At 45.6% G+C, this 17,500-nt stretch overlaps 1 protein-coding gene across 2 annotated transcripts in view; it reads right to left on the bottom strand.

The window, feature by feature from the left end:
* Window positions 1–10,358, bottom strand: part of unc5b (unc-5 netrin receptor B) — a 60,843-nt gene extending 50,485 nt beyond the window's left edge. For both annotated transcript variants that reach the window (XM_042066017.1, XM_042066018.1), the window contains exon 1: window positions 9,572–10,358. In XM_042066017.1, coding sequence (XP_041921951.1) covers window positions 9,572–9,659 — 88 coding nt within the window. In that variant the 5' untranslated portion in view covers window positions 9,660–10,358. The remainder of the gene's footprint in view (window positions 1–9,571) is intronic.
* Between the last annotated feature and the right edge of the window lie 7,142 nt (window positions 10,359–17,500).

The following is a 17,500-nucleotide window of genomic DNA, read 5'->3' as shown; positions in this document are numbered from 1 at the left end:
CTTGTCTCAAAGGTGTGCAAAGACACGTTTGATGTGATAAAGAGGGACATGACTCCTGGCACATCCATCACACAGCCTCAGCAGAGGAGTCCCAAAACACGATTTAATCATGCTGATGAAAATCACACATTTTACAAACGTCAGGAAAACTACAGCTCAGTCATGCATGAAAGTGCCACTGACACCATTTCTTGCATGAACACACATTGGCACACACACACACACACACACACACACACACACACACACACACACACACACACACACACACACACATCAATAAACAAACACACATACACACACCTAAGGCTTTTACATCATAGCTTCATTCAAGCATCTGTCGATGTATGCTGCTAGCATCAACACATATCAACAGGAGATGGAAAGATGTGCAGAGAACGAGCTGGTGAACGACAAGGTGAAAAAAACAGAGGAAGAGAGAAAGATAGAATGAGAGAAAGTGTGAGAGAGAGGTGGCAGGAAGTCACAGAAACAGAAAATGTGGGGGAGTAGGGAGAGAGGGGGAGAGATTGAATGAGAAAGAGGGAGAGAGAGAGATTGAATGAGAAAGAGAGAGAGAGAGCGAGAGAAACGGAAAAGAGAGGACACTGGGGAGAACAGGCTGTCTGTGAGACGTGGAGCAGCAGGTCCGTGGGAGAACACTTGGACAGGCTGGGAGCGTGACCTCTCTCGCTGACCCCTGAGCGGAAGTCCGAGACTCCCAGACGGCCCTCTCAGTCTCACTAGTCCGACACCAGCACCCCTCAGCCCATTACTCTCTCTCTCCCTCTCTGCCTTCTCCCTTTCTGTCTCCTTCTCTCTTCCTCTCTCTCTCCATTCTCTCTCTCTCTCATCATTTACTTCCTTCTCTCTTTATTCTCACTCTGCCTTCTCCCTTTCTCTGTCTCCTTCTCTCTTCCTCTCTCTCTCTCCATTCTCTCTCTCTCTCTCATCATTTACTTCCTTCTCTCTCTCCGGGAGCTCAATCTCAGCGCTTATGGGAGCCACAATGGAGGGAGATATGAGGGAGGAAGAGCAGGAGAAGGAGAAGGCAGGGATAAAGTTCTGAGTGTGTCTGTCTGTGTGTGTGTGTGTGTGTGTGTGTGTGTGTGTGTGTGTGTGTGTGTGTGTGTGTGTGTGTGTGTGTGTGTGTGTGTATATCTGTGTTTGTGTGTGTGTGTCTCTCTGTGTGTCTCTGTGTGTGTGTGTTTGCGTGTGTGTGTGTGTGTGTGTGTGTGTGTGTGTGTGTGTGTGTGTGTATGCATGAAAAGGCTGGATCTGACGAGCTCTGCAGGAGGGAGGATTCTACATGTGTGTATGAGTGTATCAGAGATTAAGCGTGTGTAGATGAGTGTGTGTGTGTGTGTGTGTGTGTGTGTGTGTGTGTGTGTGTGTGTGTGTGTGTGTGTGTGTGTGCCATGACTGACACACACTGAGTGAGGGACTGAGGAAGGATTGTACAGCCCTGGGTGTGTGTTATCCAATGGGGATTAGGACTCCTCCTCCTCCTGCTGCTGCTGCTGCTGGTGCTGCTGGTGCTGTCCTATCGGCCGGGTTTGGTCCCCTCCCTCCACACACACACACACACACACACACACACACACACACACAGCCGGGTTTGGTCCCCTCCCTCCCTGCTTGCCTGCCGGCCTGTCAGAGAGGCAAGGAGGCCCACAGCCAATCCATTTCACTGGAGATCAGCCACCGCGCTCAGCACCAGCAGGCGAATGGGAAATAGGGCTTTGTGGATGTGTGTGTGAGTGAGTGAGTGTGTGTGTCTGTGTGTGTGTGTGTGTGTGTGTGTGTGTGTGTGTGTGTTTGTGTGTGTGTGTGTGTGGTGTGTGTGTGTGTGTTCCCTAAATGCTTTCTACTGCTGCTACACGCATAATGAAATGTTGAACTCCATGAAACATGTTGGGCTACTCAGAGAGTTTAATACCTGATACAAATTGACTTGCAATGTGGAATTCATATAACACATAAAATGTGTATGTGTGTGTTAATGTGTGTGAGTAAACAAGACATTATCAAAGGGATTTGTGAATAGTGAAGTCAAGTGCATCTATTTTTTAGTCCATGATAAGGGTCGAGAATATGATTTCACATTTCCCCTCCTAGTTTTAATACAGAGAACCTAAGAGAAAGCACCTCAGTAATCTACGTTTATGTATAGTATGTGGGCACTTTGTGAGTGTGTGTGTGTGTGTATGTGAGTGTGTGTATGAATGCATGCTTGTGTCGGTGTGTGTTCTCTGTGATGTTAAGGAGCCTCTCCATTCCTCCCCACAGGACGGCGGTGTTCATGGATACCCCTGCAGAACAATGGCTCCCCCACCCTCAGTGTTCTACCACCCACACACACACACACACACACACACACACACACACACACACACACACACACAGAAAATGCTCCGTGGGGGGAACATCCCCCAGAAACCCACCCAGGGGCCTGCTGATGCCCCTGGGGCAGATGGGACCCTAATAAGCGTTAAACTGGGTGAGATGGGATTCTCCACGCCACCTTCCATACAGACCCTCCCTGAGCCCACCGCTGAGCAGGAGCCCGACACCATGGGGGGCCACCCAGAGACACATGATGAGAGAGGGAGGAAAGGAATAAAATGGAAAGAGAAAGAGAAAGAGAGGGAGAGAGAGAGAAAGAGAGAGAGGATGATTAAGAAAGTGTGTGTGTGTGTGTGTGTGTGTGTGTGTGTGTGTGTGTTTGTGTGTGTGTGTGTGTGTGTGTGGAAAGTGTAGCAAAAAATATGTGACATCAGAATCAAAACAGAAAAGATGAAGAAAAGTGAAGAGAAACTATTCCAACACAAACAAATAAAATAGCAAGTAACAACACGCAGGCGCGTGCACAAACGTGCACAAACACACACACACACACACACACACACACACACACACACACACACACACACACACACACACACACACACACGTACGTACGTACGCACACACACAAACAAAACAAACATACACACATGTACAAAAACAGATTGGCTGTCGTCTAATCTCCTGGCGTGGACCCGCTTGAACTTCCTCTTTGAAGCCCAAAACCCCAGCTAAGAAGATGAAGGGGAATCTATGAGGCGCCGAGAAAGTCAGCCTTTCAGCACGTCGAGCACAAAGGGCTGGTGGCGGCGGGAGAGCCATTCACGTGAGCCGCCGCTGTTCTAACTCATCACCCCCCACCACCCACCCAACCCAGCCCAGCCCAGAAGAAACAGAGAAGTCACCATGGAACCAGAACCCCCACCACACACACACAACAAACACACACACAACAAACACACACACACAACACACACACACACATCACCCACACACACAAAACAAACACACACACACACATCACCCACACACACAAAACAAACACACACACAACAAACACACACACACACACAACACACACACACACACACACACACACACACACACACACAAAACAAACACACGCACACAACACACACACATACACACACACACATATAACAACCACCACCACCACTGTCATCGACCAGCAGTAGGGGGGGCTGCCTTGGCACCAAGAATAATCCAGAACAATTCCTCCACACTGGGAGTCATTCAGTCTAATCTTGAGGACGATGGGGAATAAAATGACAAGCCCAGCTGGGGACAGAGGACAAGAATACCGGGGCCCTGGCAGGAGACGCCACGAAGATGCAGCCCATCATGAGGGCCGCTACGTGCTACCATTGAGGCTCTCACAGTACACAGCAAAACCTCCGCATCCACACCGGTTGGGGGGAAAATCATTCTTGGAACAGCCTCAGACACCGTGAAACATGCTTGGACATACAGGATGTATACTACAGGTATGATTCAAATATGTATGGATGCTTCGAAATATGCAGTCCATACAACGTTTTTGGTAGACGGATTCAGTGAGTAAGTCCAGTAATTGACTGCAGGTTCCCTGCCCCCGCCCCCCCCCAACCCCTCCTTGATTTTTAAGTGTTAAACCAGCAGCTATTAACAAGCAGATGTGAGGTAGGAGAATATGTTTGAGTGATTAAAGAATCCTTTGCGGAGGGGGATGCTGACAACAACAATGGTTTTTAAAGTGACCAGTGGTCATTCACATTTACAAACAAACGGACCGCGGGACTATTGTGTTTAGCCCTTGAGCTGAAGAAGTGTGACGATGAAAGGGGACAACAGAAAACTAAACTAACACATGAACCCGCTCACACCAATACACTCCCACAAACACCACCCACACACACACAGGAGACCCCTCTGCTACCGCCACACACACACACACATAGCAGTGAGCACATTAGCTCATGTAAGGCTGGAGAGACAGAGCGAGTGTGCAGAGAGGCTACCCCGGCCTCCCCTTCATTCCTCTCACACACACACACACACACACACACAGAAAAGGCCCTCTTTTCAGCTCTCCATTCAGCGGCCGCACAAAGCCACCCCACCGAGGCATTCTTCCCCCGGCTCTCCAGCCCACCCCACCCATCTGCCCACCCCGCTCCTCTCCGCTCCACTCCCATCTGCTGGAGCTGGGCCCGGGGTGAGCAGTCTCTCTCTCTCTCTCTCTCTCTCCCATCAATCTCTCCCCCAGTTTCACCCATCTCACCCAGTCTCGCCCCACCTACCTCTCTTTATTAGTTTTGCTCTAAAACAATCTCTTCTCTCCCTGTCTTTCTTTCCTCATAAAGGGATGTGTGTATGTACATGTGTGTGTGTGTGTGTGTGCAATGATGTACGTTTTGTCGATCGGGGTCTTTAACATTCTACAGGTTTTATTGGTGTAACCGTGCGAAGGTATTACATAATAGTTCCATAAAAGAGTCTTAAATGCATCTCTTTATCAGTCTCTTCTTTCCTCCTGCTAAAGGTTATGGTTGCACACTCTCTTTTTACTCCTGTTTGACAAACTCACTCTATCTCTCTCTTTCTCTCTGTCTGTCTCTAGGCCTGCGCTTCCTTCCTCGGACTTCCTGTGCTGTTTTTGGTCAGATTTACGGTAGTGACCAACAGGCAGGCGCTATTGGCAAAGCATTAAACATGTCTGCCATTAATACTGAGAACACTCTCCCTCCATCGATAAGAGCTTTAACACAGCCATCTCCTTCAGCAGGGCCTGTTCATCATGCCGCTCTCTGTCCCCGGACTCCTCGCACTCACTGCCGAGATTTTCATCTCTCCTTCTCTCAGATACACACACAGACACACACACACACACATGCGTACATGTCCCTCAATCTCATTTTCCCAGTCTCTGCCAGGGATTTAATGATGCTTGAATGCCACTGCTCCTGACTTCTCCCTTGCCTTTCCCCTCTTGCTGTTTTTAATAAAGGATATTTAAAAGCTGATCCCTCACTTCTATCAATCTTCATATGTCTCTTTGCCATTCATTCCCTCACTCGCTCTCTCTCTCTCCCTCACCTTGTTTTTCTGCTCTGTCTCTCCAACTTTTCACCACTAGAACTTTTCTTTCTCTGTCTTTATCTGTGTGTGTGTGTGTGTGTGTGACCGTGTGTGTGTATGACCGTGTGTGTGTGTGTGTGACCGTGTGTGACACATTGATTCTGCCGTCAGGTAGCTGAGCAGTGAGGGCGATGGTGCCTCCAGCTGCCCCTCAGTCAGAACTGAAGACTGACACCTGAAACCCCATACAGAAACACAGACACACACACACGCACACACACACGCACACGCACGCACGCACACACACACACACACACACACACGCACACACACACACACGCACACACACACACGCACACACACACACTCACACAAACAAACAAACATCCACCCAGACGCTCGGAACAGAGCAGCTGTTGCCACGTCAGGGATCTGAGCATCATAAACAGGTTTAAAATATTAACGAGGGCCACTTTGCCATGATGAATAATACAGAGCGGCACGAGAGGAGCACGCCTGTGATCCCTCTCTCCTCCTCGGCCCCCTCTCTGTGGTCCATCCCTCCGTCTCCCTGACCGCTCGTAAAAAAACTAATGCACTGCATTTGGCTCAGGAGTTGGCCTACGTCTGTGACCTCGCTTGCTTACTCTTTCTATTCCCCCTCTCTCTATCCCCCTCTCTCTCTCTCTCTTTCTGTCTCTCTCGTTTTGTCTCTTGATCCAGTCTGCTCCTCCTATGTTGTCACTAACATAAGGAGTCTTCTCTGCTTACGTGTCCTGATTTGCACGGGCGTGTGTGTGTGTTCTCTCTCTCCCCCTCTCTCTCTCTCTGTCTTTCTCTCTGCTCCTCTCGCATAACTTGATCCCCCCTCTGTGTCACCGCCTCTCAATGGGCGACTCCTCCAACTCCTCCACAGTCCTTCTGCTGCCAGCCAGTGCCACCCTACTCCCTCCGCACCCACCCACCCACCCAGCCCCTTAGGGCTCGGAACGCCACCTGCGGATGTATCATCCAGGCACACGGAGGGCTTTGCAGATGGGGGACTGGGGTGGGGGCTGGGGTGAGGGTGGGGGTGGGGGGGTGGGGGGGGTTAGGTGTGGGTCAGGGTGCAGTGGCAGCGGGAGCTTTTTTTTCCCACACTTAACGAAATGCGTCTCCACGCTCTGCGATTCAGCCGCCGTTCCCCACCCACCCCCTCCAAGGAAAATTCAATTTCCAGGCTCCCAGTCTCTTCCCTGGGAGAACCTGACATGTCACGCTCCCTAAAGCGGGATGAGAGAGGTGTGTGTGTGTGTGTGTGTGTGTGTGTATGTGTGTGTGTGTGGCAGGAGAGGGTAAGGCACTCACCCCTTCTCTCCGTCTGTCGTGAAAGCACCCAACCCCTCCCGTCCACCCCAATCCGTTCAGATCCAGACCGCTAGGCAAGGGCACTGGGTCAACTCGGCCTAATCCTCCTATGTCGCTCTGTGAGTCTGTGGCTTGAAACAGCAAACTTTGGTGTTTAGTTTAGTCATCCTCGCCATTCTTCTCATTGCTGCCCTTCCCTGATCTCATGTCTGTGTTTATCTCTTGGACACACAAACATGGAAGCTAATGCAGTCTCTCTTGAAACCAAATAATACAGACCAGATAAACACACTCCACCAACACAAACATGGGGCGCACACACACACACACACACACACACACGCACACACGCACGCACGCACACACACACACACACACACGCTCATAAACACAAACACACACACACACACACACACGCACACACACAACGACACGCTAATTAACACACATATACACACACTCTCGCACACACACACACACACACACACGCACACAAACATGAAAACGGCAAAGAGTCTATCTTAACTGGATGGGGGTCCCAGACGCCACTTGCAGTCTTGGTAATTAATGTACATGTCAACACTTAAAGACTAGCGCCATTGCAGGAAACCTGAGCTTAGCATGTCCACAATACAAACAGGGAGCAGGAAAGGTGGAGGAGAGAGAGAAGGAGCTGGGCAGAGGAGAAAGGGATAGTCATAACTAGCCGCTTCATGACAGACAAGATGACCAGGGTCATTGCCCCATATGGTGTCTGCAGTGAGAAACATCAATCTGGGTCGGGCCAAATCTGAATTCCAGACCCTCACTAGACCCGTGGGTCCTCTCCTGTGGTTGGACACTGGAGCAGGACTTTGGTATTTCTCACGGTTTATGTTTTTTCCCCCCTTTCGTTTTTGCCTCAGCTCTCACTGCTTCTCTTGACTCTCATGTGAAGGATTTCAAAACAGTCTCTCTCTTAATAACCATAAGCAGCTTTGCTCTGATGGCTGTCCTGGGACTACACGAACCAGAAAAGGGAATAGGGTAGGGGAGGTGGCGGAGTAGCAGTATCTGTGGAGCCTGATATTGTGACCAGAGTTGCGGTACTAATCTCAGAACAACTGCTGGACTGACAAGTTAGGTGCGTTTCCTCGCCAAGGTAGGCACACACACACACTTGAACAATACAAGGCATTGTCTTTCCAGTCCACGTTTTTAAGCAGAAACGGTAATCCACTAAACCTTTCGATTGCTCCATTCGCGTCAATCTGTTTACGAAAGGAGAGAGATTGCAAAAGGCAGTGTGCCCAGTGCGCCAGACAACAGAAATGTCGACCCAAAAAGGAGGTGCTTAGCGTGACTGCCTGTGCCACAACAGACAATCAACAGACAACGATTGCCCAATCGGGTTACCTATCGGTCTGACAATGTGTCTGGTAACAACCGGTATTTGGATACTCGAGTACGCAAGAGGGGGTCTTGTTAGCAGATTTGCACCATCAACAACGACCCAGTATGCAGGTAACCGTTAAAACATGTGGAGAGACTTCACACGTGATGTAAAGAACCGCCATCGCACACACAGCAATACTTGAACTATATTCATAAACACTTTACAACAACAGTCGAAGTTTCAACTGTGTGACAAGGAAAAGTCAATATGCGGTCTGCTGTAACTTTACGTAAACAAATTAAGGTCAAAATCCAGCGCGCAACAGACAACACCAGTCCCCAGGCTCACACGCGACTGATGTTTTGCGGCTCTTATAACAGCAAATTTGATGTTTTTTCTTCTTTTTTGCGTCTAGAAGCCACACACGAAATAAAAAAAATTAATTACTCCATGCGAGGGGGAGGGGGTGGGGTTGTGGTGGGGTGACTGACGGAACAACACAGCACATTTTCTCTCAGATGACGAATAGCCTAATACAACTAGTCAAACAGGAGAAATTCAACAAAACTGCAATTCCAATGACAGGGCATTATTCCCATTTTATTCCTGACTTTAATTCAAATTACTCGGATGATTTAACCTAGGATTAAATAGGCTGCATATTAAATTAACTATCCAGAGAAGTTTGATCCATTTACCGTGCGCCGTTTAATATGTTGTAAGAGTTCATTAAACAGCCTGTTTTAATCGGAGTGCGCATTCATGCGACACATCACTGATTTGAGATGCCACAATTAATTGTAAGCCTTTTGTGAAAACATGACCAAAACACTCTACAGGCCTGGCTATCGGATGACTATTTGTGTATATTTAAAGAAAACAAAACTGTAACTTTTGAACTGCCATTAGCCTACTTCAGAAAAGATAACCTCACAAAGTAATTCCCAAAATCAGAACAACCATAAATACACCTTCATGCCAACGTCAATAAAAACATTTCTATAATGGCAAGTTACCAAGGCGATCTGTCATCTGTGAAATGCACAGCCTTTTGACCATACCAGTTTCTAATCAAACCTTAAGGCATTCAGATCTAATCTAAAAGGTGAGGGTTGGAGAGACACCCCTGCTAAACGAGCCTCTTATCAAACGACTTATCTGTCTGAATGAGGAGTGCGCCCGAGTGCTTTCGGGTAGGGCGACGGACAGGCGACTGTGAGTCTGATAAATATGTTTAATCTAAACAGCTAAACGAACATAAAATGGACTACAGAAACGAAACAATTCGGATAGGCTACTTCACCATCGCACTGGCTAAAAGCAACGCAGAATAAGGTATAATATGGTAAGGTTACATAGCCTACTATTGTTGGAATTCATCATTCTAACTGTTAGTCACAACTTCTGCGAATTGCGTGTCCTTACCTGTGTCGGAAATCAGAGTTCCACATATTACGATAAGGACCAGCAGACGAATGGGACCCGAGCAGCGCTGTATCCGCACAGAGAACATCTTCTCCCGGTAGAGCCACTGCTGAATGTTCCCAGACGTTCTCCGGCAACTCTGCCTTGCTTTTCCACTCCTCTCCTTCGTAAGCGATGTCAGATACGCAAAATTCTAATGTTTCACTTTTGGAAATATTGACCTGGATAACAGCACGTTAAGTAGGCTGTCTTCAATAAGTCCACTGACATGCGTTGACGGCCAGTTTAGATTGAGTTAATTTTACTAAGCACAGAGTTCCTTTTAGAACAAGTTCACATAGATGCACACATTTGGCAAAAATGCAAGATATAACTTGAAAAAATATAGAGAAGAAAACACAAAATCACAAAAACTCTTCCCTCCGAAATAGAACGCGCAATAGCCGTATGGTGTGGTGTCCGTGGTTAGAGAAGTCGAGGAAAGTTAGATTTGTCACAACTCCAGGATAATCTGATTCCGGGGATTAAATATTCCAGGTTGAAATGCAAACAACGACAAGGCAATTCCTATCAGAACACCCAATAACTTTGTGATTAAAGACAAATGCTGCTGCATTCACAGCGCTACAACTCCCAACTGTTATCTCCGTTCCCTCATCATTCTGGTGCTGGCTTTGCTACAGTCGCTGAATGTCCAAGGTGTAAACACGGACACGGATATGAGCCCTGGATCGAAACGCCAGCCTCCCTACCAACCAATCGCTTGGCATCACCCAACAGCCATCGAAAGCGCATGCAGTAGTGTGAGGAGATAGAACTGAAGGGAACAGCGATATCTGAGACACACAAAACCCGGAACCGGACTTCTATGGATTAAACAAATCAGGACGCGTGTGGTGAATGAGTCAGTGTTGCTTGTTTGATGAATGGTTTATTGTTTGAGATAAATTCAGATAACTGATTTTATGTTGTTTATTTTTAGAGCTAACGCCCTTGGTAGAAGAATGGGGTATTGTAAGACTGTCCATTATTTTTGCGTTTTCCACTGTTAAATTGGACATTTTGGCCTTTCTGTCACCATATGCCAGCCTGCCAGACCTTTTTTTTTGAGCTATTGTTTTTCTTGTGCATTTCGGGAGCATAAATATACTTTTGTGATTTGAGCATGGAGGTCCTTAAGGTTCCAGTCCGACATACTGATTCAGACTAGCCTACTGTAAAAAAAAAAAAACCCTGAGCCTGAATGCTTCGCCATACGGACTAGTGCGTCGCCACAGGAGGGCGCCATTACCTCTACCTCTCCTGAAGCCTCCGGGGGCCAATTATTTAAAAAATACAAAGATGGCTATCCACCACAGCGGTGAGTGACATGAAATTACGATACTGACGATTAAAAGGCATGGGTGGAAGAGTGTGTTTATTGAAACAGAAATAGAATAGTCTACGATGCCGCTATTTGGAACATTCTGTTTGGCACTTTCGACACACAGGTTGGGTCTGATGAGCCAACACCCACCACAACTTTGTTCCAACAATACATAAATGCCCTGTTACTTGTTGACCAATGCAAATGGAAGGTTTTTTTCACCATGCCATACTGTGGTATCATCATGTCTGCAACCACCACACATATCCTCTGATGGATCACAGATATGTCTGTGGCGAAATGGGCTTATTTAAGTAATCTGCTTTGCGATTACAGTCTGGAAGATAATGTGTGTGTCATGTCAAACGCACAGAGAGACGCACATTACCCGAATTCTGACAGGCAAAGCCGTCTTCCTCCATGACAAGATAATAACATGGCTCGTAGTGTTTTTGCACCAAGCCTTACATTGCGTGGTGGCAGCACAGCAACCACACTGGTGTGTGTGTGTGTGTGTGTGTGTGTGTCCTCACTGCAGTCCGAGGTGTGCACCATGTGGGACCATCATGCATTCCATCTCCTTAATGTCTCTCTTGCCACACTAAGGACATTAAACGGCAAGCGAGATCGATTTCAATGAAGGCCAAAAAGACCTAACAATGTTTGTTAGGCTTTAGGCTCAGCCTCTGGGCAGACACACTGCTGTTACAGGGAGCCACTTTTAGCACTACATATAAAATAGCACCAGCTAGAAATAATTAAATAAAAATACATTTAGATAATGAACTTCTTCTCTTGTCAATTTTTGATTAATGGTGAGAAACACTTAGCTCTCCAAAGAGTAGGCTATACAGCGGGCGGCTAAAGGTAGAGGCTGTTGCTACTTATTCTCAATTGTCTGCCTACTAGATATAGATCAGCAATGTTAGACATTGGAGAAGAGAAGTGTTTTTTTCTCACACGCTGAAAATGAGTACTTGCACTGCAGCACTTCCCATAGACATCCTCGACACAGTATGTGTTTGTGTTACTCTTATGCATTCTTGTCAATTACACTGTTGTCAACTTCATATTTTCCCTGACCCCCACCCTCACACACACACACACACACACAGAATTCGCAATTACATAACCAACTAGATGTTACCGCAGGGAAACGTGAATTGATTTTTAAAGCCTTGGACCTCCAGCTCTGAGAGAGAAAACATTTAGAACACCATTTAGATCAAATAAATAAAAAAATAAAAAACAGAAAATGCTGCAAACATTTAATTGTAATGAGGGAAGAATTTGGTTTAACTTGGTAACAAGTCAGCAGGAAAAATGTCACAGACTGCCATCATAGACTATTGTTGTAGCAAGCCAGGGGTATCTGTTCCAAACCAGTGCCTAAAAAAATGAAACACAGCAGGACTCCGACTGAGATGACAGACTTACCTCAGGTGGATCTCTTGACTAATTGCCAGGCAGATGACTGTGGTGATAAGACGCTGCAAGTGATTTTGTATCATCACGATGCACACTCATTGGGGAAAAAAATCAACATAGACTGCAGAAGACAGATGGAAAGAGAGGAACAGTAATTGTATGTGGGGCCTTTGCGGGCAAAATGAGATAAACCTAATAATAAAGAGTGCTGCAATCCATACGCACAGTGAATACAGCAAGCCAATGAGGAGCCAAGAGCTATTATCAAACCTTATGATTGAGAGAGCCTTAATATCTCCTCCACAGCAATGGCATCAATTTGGCCTTTTGTTTCTAGCATTTGAAAGGCTTTAGATTTACCTTCAAAACCAAACGGAGAAGAGAACCTATTAATAGGACATGCAAGCTGAAAGTCGCTGAAGAGATAATTGAATATTATTTTCAGGAATTATAACATTGACCCATCCAGCATACTAATTATTCCTTGTCGACTGAACGTGTGGATGTTTTAATAGATTTCACTAGAAACGAATACAGTAAATGGGCAATCCCCAAACACTTTCATGGAGCTTGAAGGGGTGTAATTTTCTTAGTTTGACCTAAAAGACTCGTAAAACAGTTGTTGGTTTGGTCTGAGGCAATTATTTGTGAGTATGCAGTAAATAGTACTCCCTGTATGTTTAAGAATCCTGTATTTTGTCAGGGCAAGAGTTTTAATGACTGAAGCATGTGTACATTAGCTAGTGTAAGGTGGGAGAAATGGTTGTGTGAGTTTGTGAGTGAGTGAAAATGTGTTACTAAAGTTGGCTGGGAAATTCTGTTGTGGGGTCCTTCGAGATCTTTTTGATAGAGAAAGGGAGCTGGACCTCACCAATAATCTGTCTCAAGGGAGGAAGTGGTCTTTAGTAAGATATGCATTTGGTTCAGATGTACCCATGGCTCAGGAGGAGCCTGTAGAACTGTGACCTTAGCTCATCGCCTGTCGAGGGGTGAGGATTTTGGCATGCGGAAGCCTTTAGCATCTCATAAAACTGATGGTAAATCCTGTTGGTGTGTGCCAACTCGAGAGTTTGTCCTTGCTTCTAAGGTTATGGCCACTGGAGTGTTGTTTGTGTGTCTGTGTATGTGTGAGCAGCTGTGTGAGTGAATGTGTGAATATATGCGTGTGCACTGGGCTGCTTATGGGTCTGCTTGCTTATGTGATGGTGCGTGTGTGTGTGTGTGTGTGAGAGAGAGAGTGTGTGAGTGAGTGTATGTATGTGTTTGTGTGTGCATTTATTTGTGTGTATGTCTGTGTGGGCCCTTACGTATGTGTCCTGTGCTGGTTCACCTGTTCTGGTGAACTCTAATCCTCGAACACACCTGGGTGCCTGTGCCACAGGGCTTTTAGGAGATTGCATCTGCTGCACTATTACTCTGATTGTTGCCCCAGAAACTCTGCTGTCCCTCTGCTTGGGGCGAGGGTGGGGGGTGGGACGGACGCAGTCTAATGAAATTAGAGGGGACAGAACAATCCGGAAAAATTCAGATTTTTTTCTGTCCTCACCTTCTTTCAAGTCCATCAGTCCTGCGTGCCCAAATGTAACACCTTGCCTAAAGCCAACATACGGTGTGAAACACATTGAGTCGGAAAAAAGGCAACAGCTTTGCAAAAAAAAAAAAGAAGAAACTACGGTCATTTGTAAGAACTTTCCTTTCAGCTTTTGGAAAGGGCAGCTGAAATAACCATTTGCATGATGCCGGATGTAAGAATAAATGTAACAACCTTTAGAGTCTAGTTATGTGCTATGAAAGACGGCCTTACCAGACACCGTAGGTGAAGTGACACTGATTAGTTGACACATAGGCTAATGCTTTCACAATGTCTGGTGTTCAGTCGGAGATGGACAAATGTGCCCCTGAAACATATCCATCACCTTTTGTCCAATGAACTGTAAGCCCTCTCAAATTGCAGTTTACAGACTGTAATGGGCTCATCGTTCAGAGAGATATCATTTGCATAGGTGTGTTGAAGTTAACCACTGGCGCAGTGATTCAGCAGTCTTATGTTTTAAATAGGGCAACTCTAAATTGTGCACCTTCTCTGTGTCATCTCAGAGCAGTTAAGCACAACAGACCTGTGTGTGTTAGCCACACTATTGGCTCACACCATGCAGCATGCTGTGTGTTTACCTGAGTACATTTTCAATTACATTTATTCAGTTAGCAGATGCTTTTATCCAAAGCGAGTTACAAAATAAGGATTAACATTCAAGATATACTCCAAAGGCGACATTAGGGTAACAATAGATACTACTTTATAAACACTATATTAGTATTTACCGTTGCCCCAAGGTCTCCTTTGCAATGCAGCTTAAATGCTAATCCTCATCTTGTAAGTTGTTTTAAGTAAATGCTCAAGTGCGTGTGTGAAGTGAAAGACTCAAGATTCCAGATCAGCATCTGTCAAAGATTCACTAAAAAGCTAAAGGGAAAAACAAATAGACTTAGCTGGCTAACTAGTTCAGCTGAGCACACCGGGCATATAAATATATTCAACATCTGCAGCATGGATGTATAAATATGCATAACAGATGAACATGAAAAACATATGTTTTATGTGTAATATATGTAGGCTGGGGAACTTTTAAGGCTCTGCCGATGTGCTACTGAAATGTTCTGATGCTTAAAGTTGTTTTTCCATTGAGTGAATGTATATTATCGGTAACATGAGCATTTGGATTTATATAATTTGCTCATTAGCTTGCAAATTGAAGTAGCTGCAGCTCTAGTCTTACTTTCTAAAGTGCTTCTGACTGGATTGTTTTTTCAGTTTCTTGAATATTTCATTCTGCATCTACATCTTACGGTGTCTTTTATTCCAAATGTATGGGTGGGCATAGTCAAATTGAAGAGTAGGTTCCCCATATATAGTTCAGATGCATGTGGTTTGAGATGTTTCTTGTTCAGGCTAGAATCTATGATGAAAGGACAAGACAACCCACATGAGGACCTAGGGGACGTCTGACCACAGAGGCAGACAATTTGAAACATTCTGTGATCCTTGCTACTAACTATTTTAATCTATGCTGGAAAGCCATGAAAAAAAGTGTGTTTATTTGTGGTTGTAAGACACAACAGTGGTGTAACTATTGGTTACCATTACCGTTCCCACAGAGCTGGAGTCTGGCGCCTCAATCTACTGTAAAAAGCCAGAGTGAATGTTTCTCATGATGTTTGTGATGGTTCAGCTTCTAGGGTCTGTTTTGACACATGATGCTCTAAGCTTGAGAATAAATATAATTTTTCAGAGTGCACTGCATAGTGTAGGGCAAGGGCTAGGCTTTATTTTTGTGTGTATGTGTTCATGTTTATGTGTGTGTGTGTGTGTGTGTGTGTGGGATGCCACAACAATGGCAAAAGGCACAAAAATTACAGATCTTTTTGTGCACATTTCATGTGCATGTTGTCACAAGAGAGTGGGGTGGGGACCACATTCCATGTGACACCCACCCCCTAAATTATGCCTGCGTCCCTCCCTGCGTGCACATGCTGATTAATGACTGTGTGCGCACCAAAAGTGGCAAACTCCCGCTTTACACAAACAACCTCTGGTTTAGGTGACAAGGAAGGAAGGCAGGCAAATGCTTGAGGGGTGAAACATGGCTCTGTCTCATTCCCTCCATCCCTCCGTCGCTATGTCCCTCTCTCCATCTCTCCGTCATCCCTCTCTCCTGCTCACCTGGCCCAGCTCACTAATGATCGCTCAGTGTCTGGGCCTGGCCATGGATCATTTACTCACAGCTCCACAGAGAGCGCGAAAGAGAGAGAAAGCGAGAGAGAGAGAGAGAGAGAGAGGGCACAAGAGAGATACCCTAGTACAGAGAGAGAGGGTGAGAGAAAGAGAGGAAAGATAGAGCAAAAAAGAGCAAGAGAAACCGTGGATGAGGTGATAGAGAGAAAGAGCACAGATAGAGAAGTGGCAAATCCCAACACTACCCCTTCCCCCTACCACTTTGCCTTCCCCCTACCACTTTGCTTACCCCTACCACTTTGCTTACCCCTCCATTTTACGTGTTCCCGTGTAGTGGTAGGGTGTACTGTCTCCTTTGCAGATGTGTTCTATTCCTCCAAATACCCCTCCAAGCGTCTATCAATTTTTGGATGATGGCTAGATTTGAAAGGATAGAAAAAGTTCCCAGAAAGCTTAAACTGTGAAATAGGAAATGAAAAAAGCCCAAACATTTTAAGTATAATCCCGTGAGGGAAATTTGGTCTCTGCATTTATCCCAATCCGTGAATTAGTGAAATAGACACAGCACACAGTGTACATACAGTGAGGTGAAGCACACACTATTCCCGGTGCACTTGGGGAGCAGTGAGGGGTTAGGAGAGCACAAGAGCACTTCAGCCGTGCCTACTGGTCGGGGTTCGAACCAGCAACCCTCCGGTTACAGGTCCGAAGTGCTAACCAGTAGGCCACGGCTGCCCCTCTTTTTTAGTATGTCTTCGCAATAATTATGTCAGCATTTTTTAAATTTACCAGCATATCTTAGTTTAATACAGATGAATACAAATGAAAATGTCATTAATTTGTTATAACACATAAATCAGAAAATCACAAATCAAAAATCTTTACAATGTTAATAGAGCTTTGTGCCAATGCCATTTGTGAATGACAGTAACATTAGGATAGAATCCAACGACACATATTCTACAATTCCACACTTATTTGTATCAGTGCAAGAGGAGAGGAATTTTAGCTCACAGGCGTAAGACTAAAATATCTAACAAGTAAACTGTTTGGAAAGAGAGACACTTTAGCTTTGTAAATAGCATTTCACTAACTTGTGCTTTTGTTGTTGTGCATTACAAAGGCTCATTGAATTATGAACTTGAGTTTCAAGCACTGCTATGCTCTGTGTAAACAATAGCTTATATGAAGACCAGTAATAAAGTGTTCTCTACGATTTATTCTGAAACAGAGTCAACTATTGTTATTCAAAAAAACATCTGCTTTCTGACTATTATAAATAGATTGATCTGTCTTGTAATTGTAATTTCCTGAGTAAAGATTTGAACCCCTACCCTTCGTGACTCCATCTGGAAGGGGCACTACCCTGTTGAGGCCACTCCAAACACAGTAGTAGGGCAAA

This window comes from Alosa sapidissima, chromosome 16 (assembly GCF_018492685.1).
Source record: "Alosa sapidissima isolate fAloSap1 chromosome 16, fAloSap1.pri, whole genome shotgun sequence".
NCBI classification, from domain to species: domain Eukaryota; kingdom Metazoa; phylum Chordata; class Actinopteri; order Clupeiformes; family Clupeidae; genus Alosa; species Alosa sapidissima.
The sequence above is the reverse complement of the archived record's forward strand: the minus strand, read 5'-3'. Positions and strand labels throughout refer to the sequence as shown.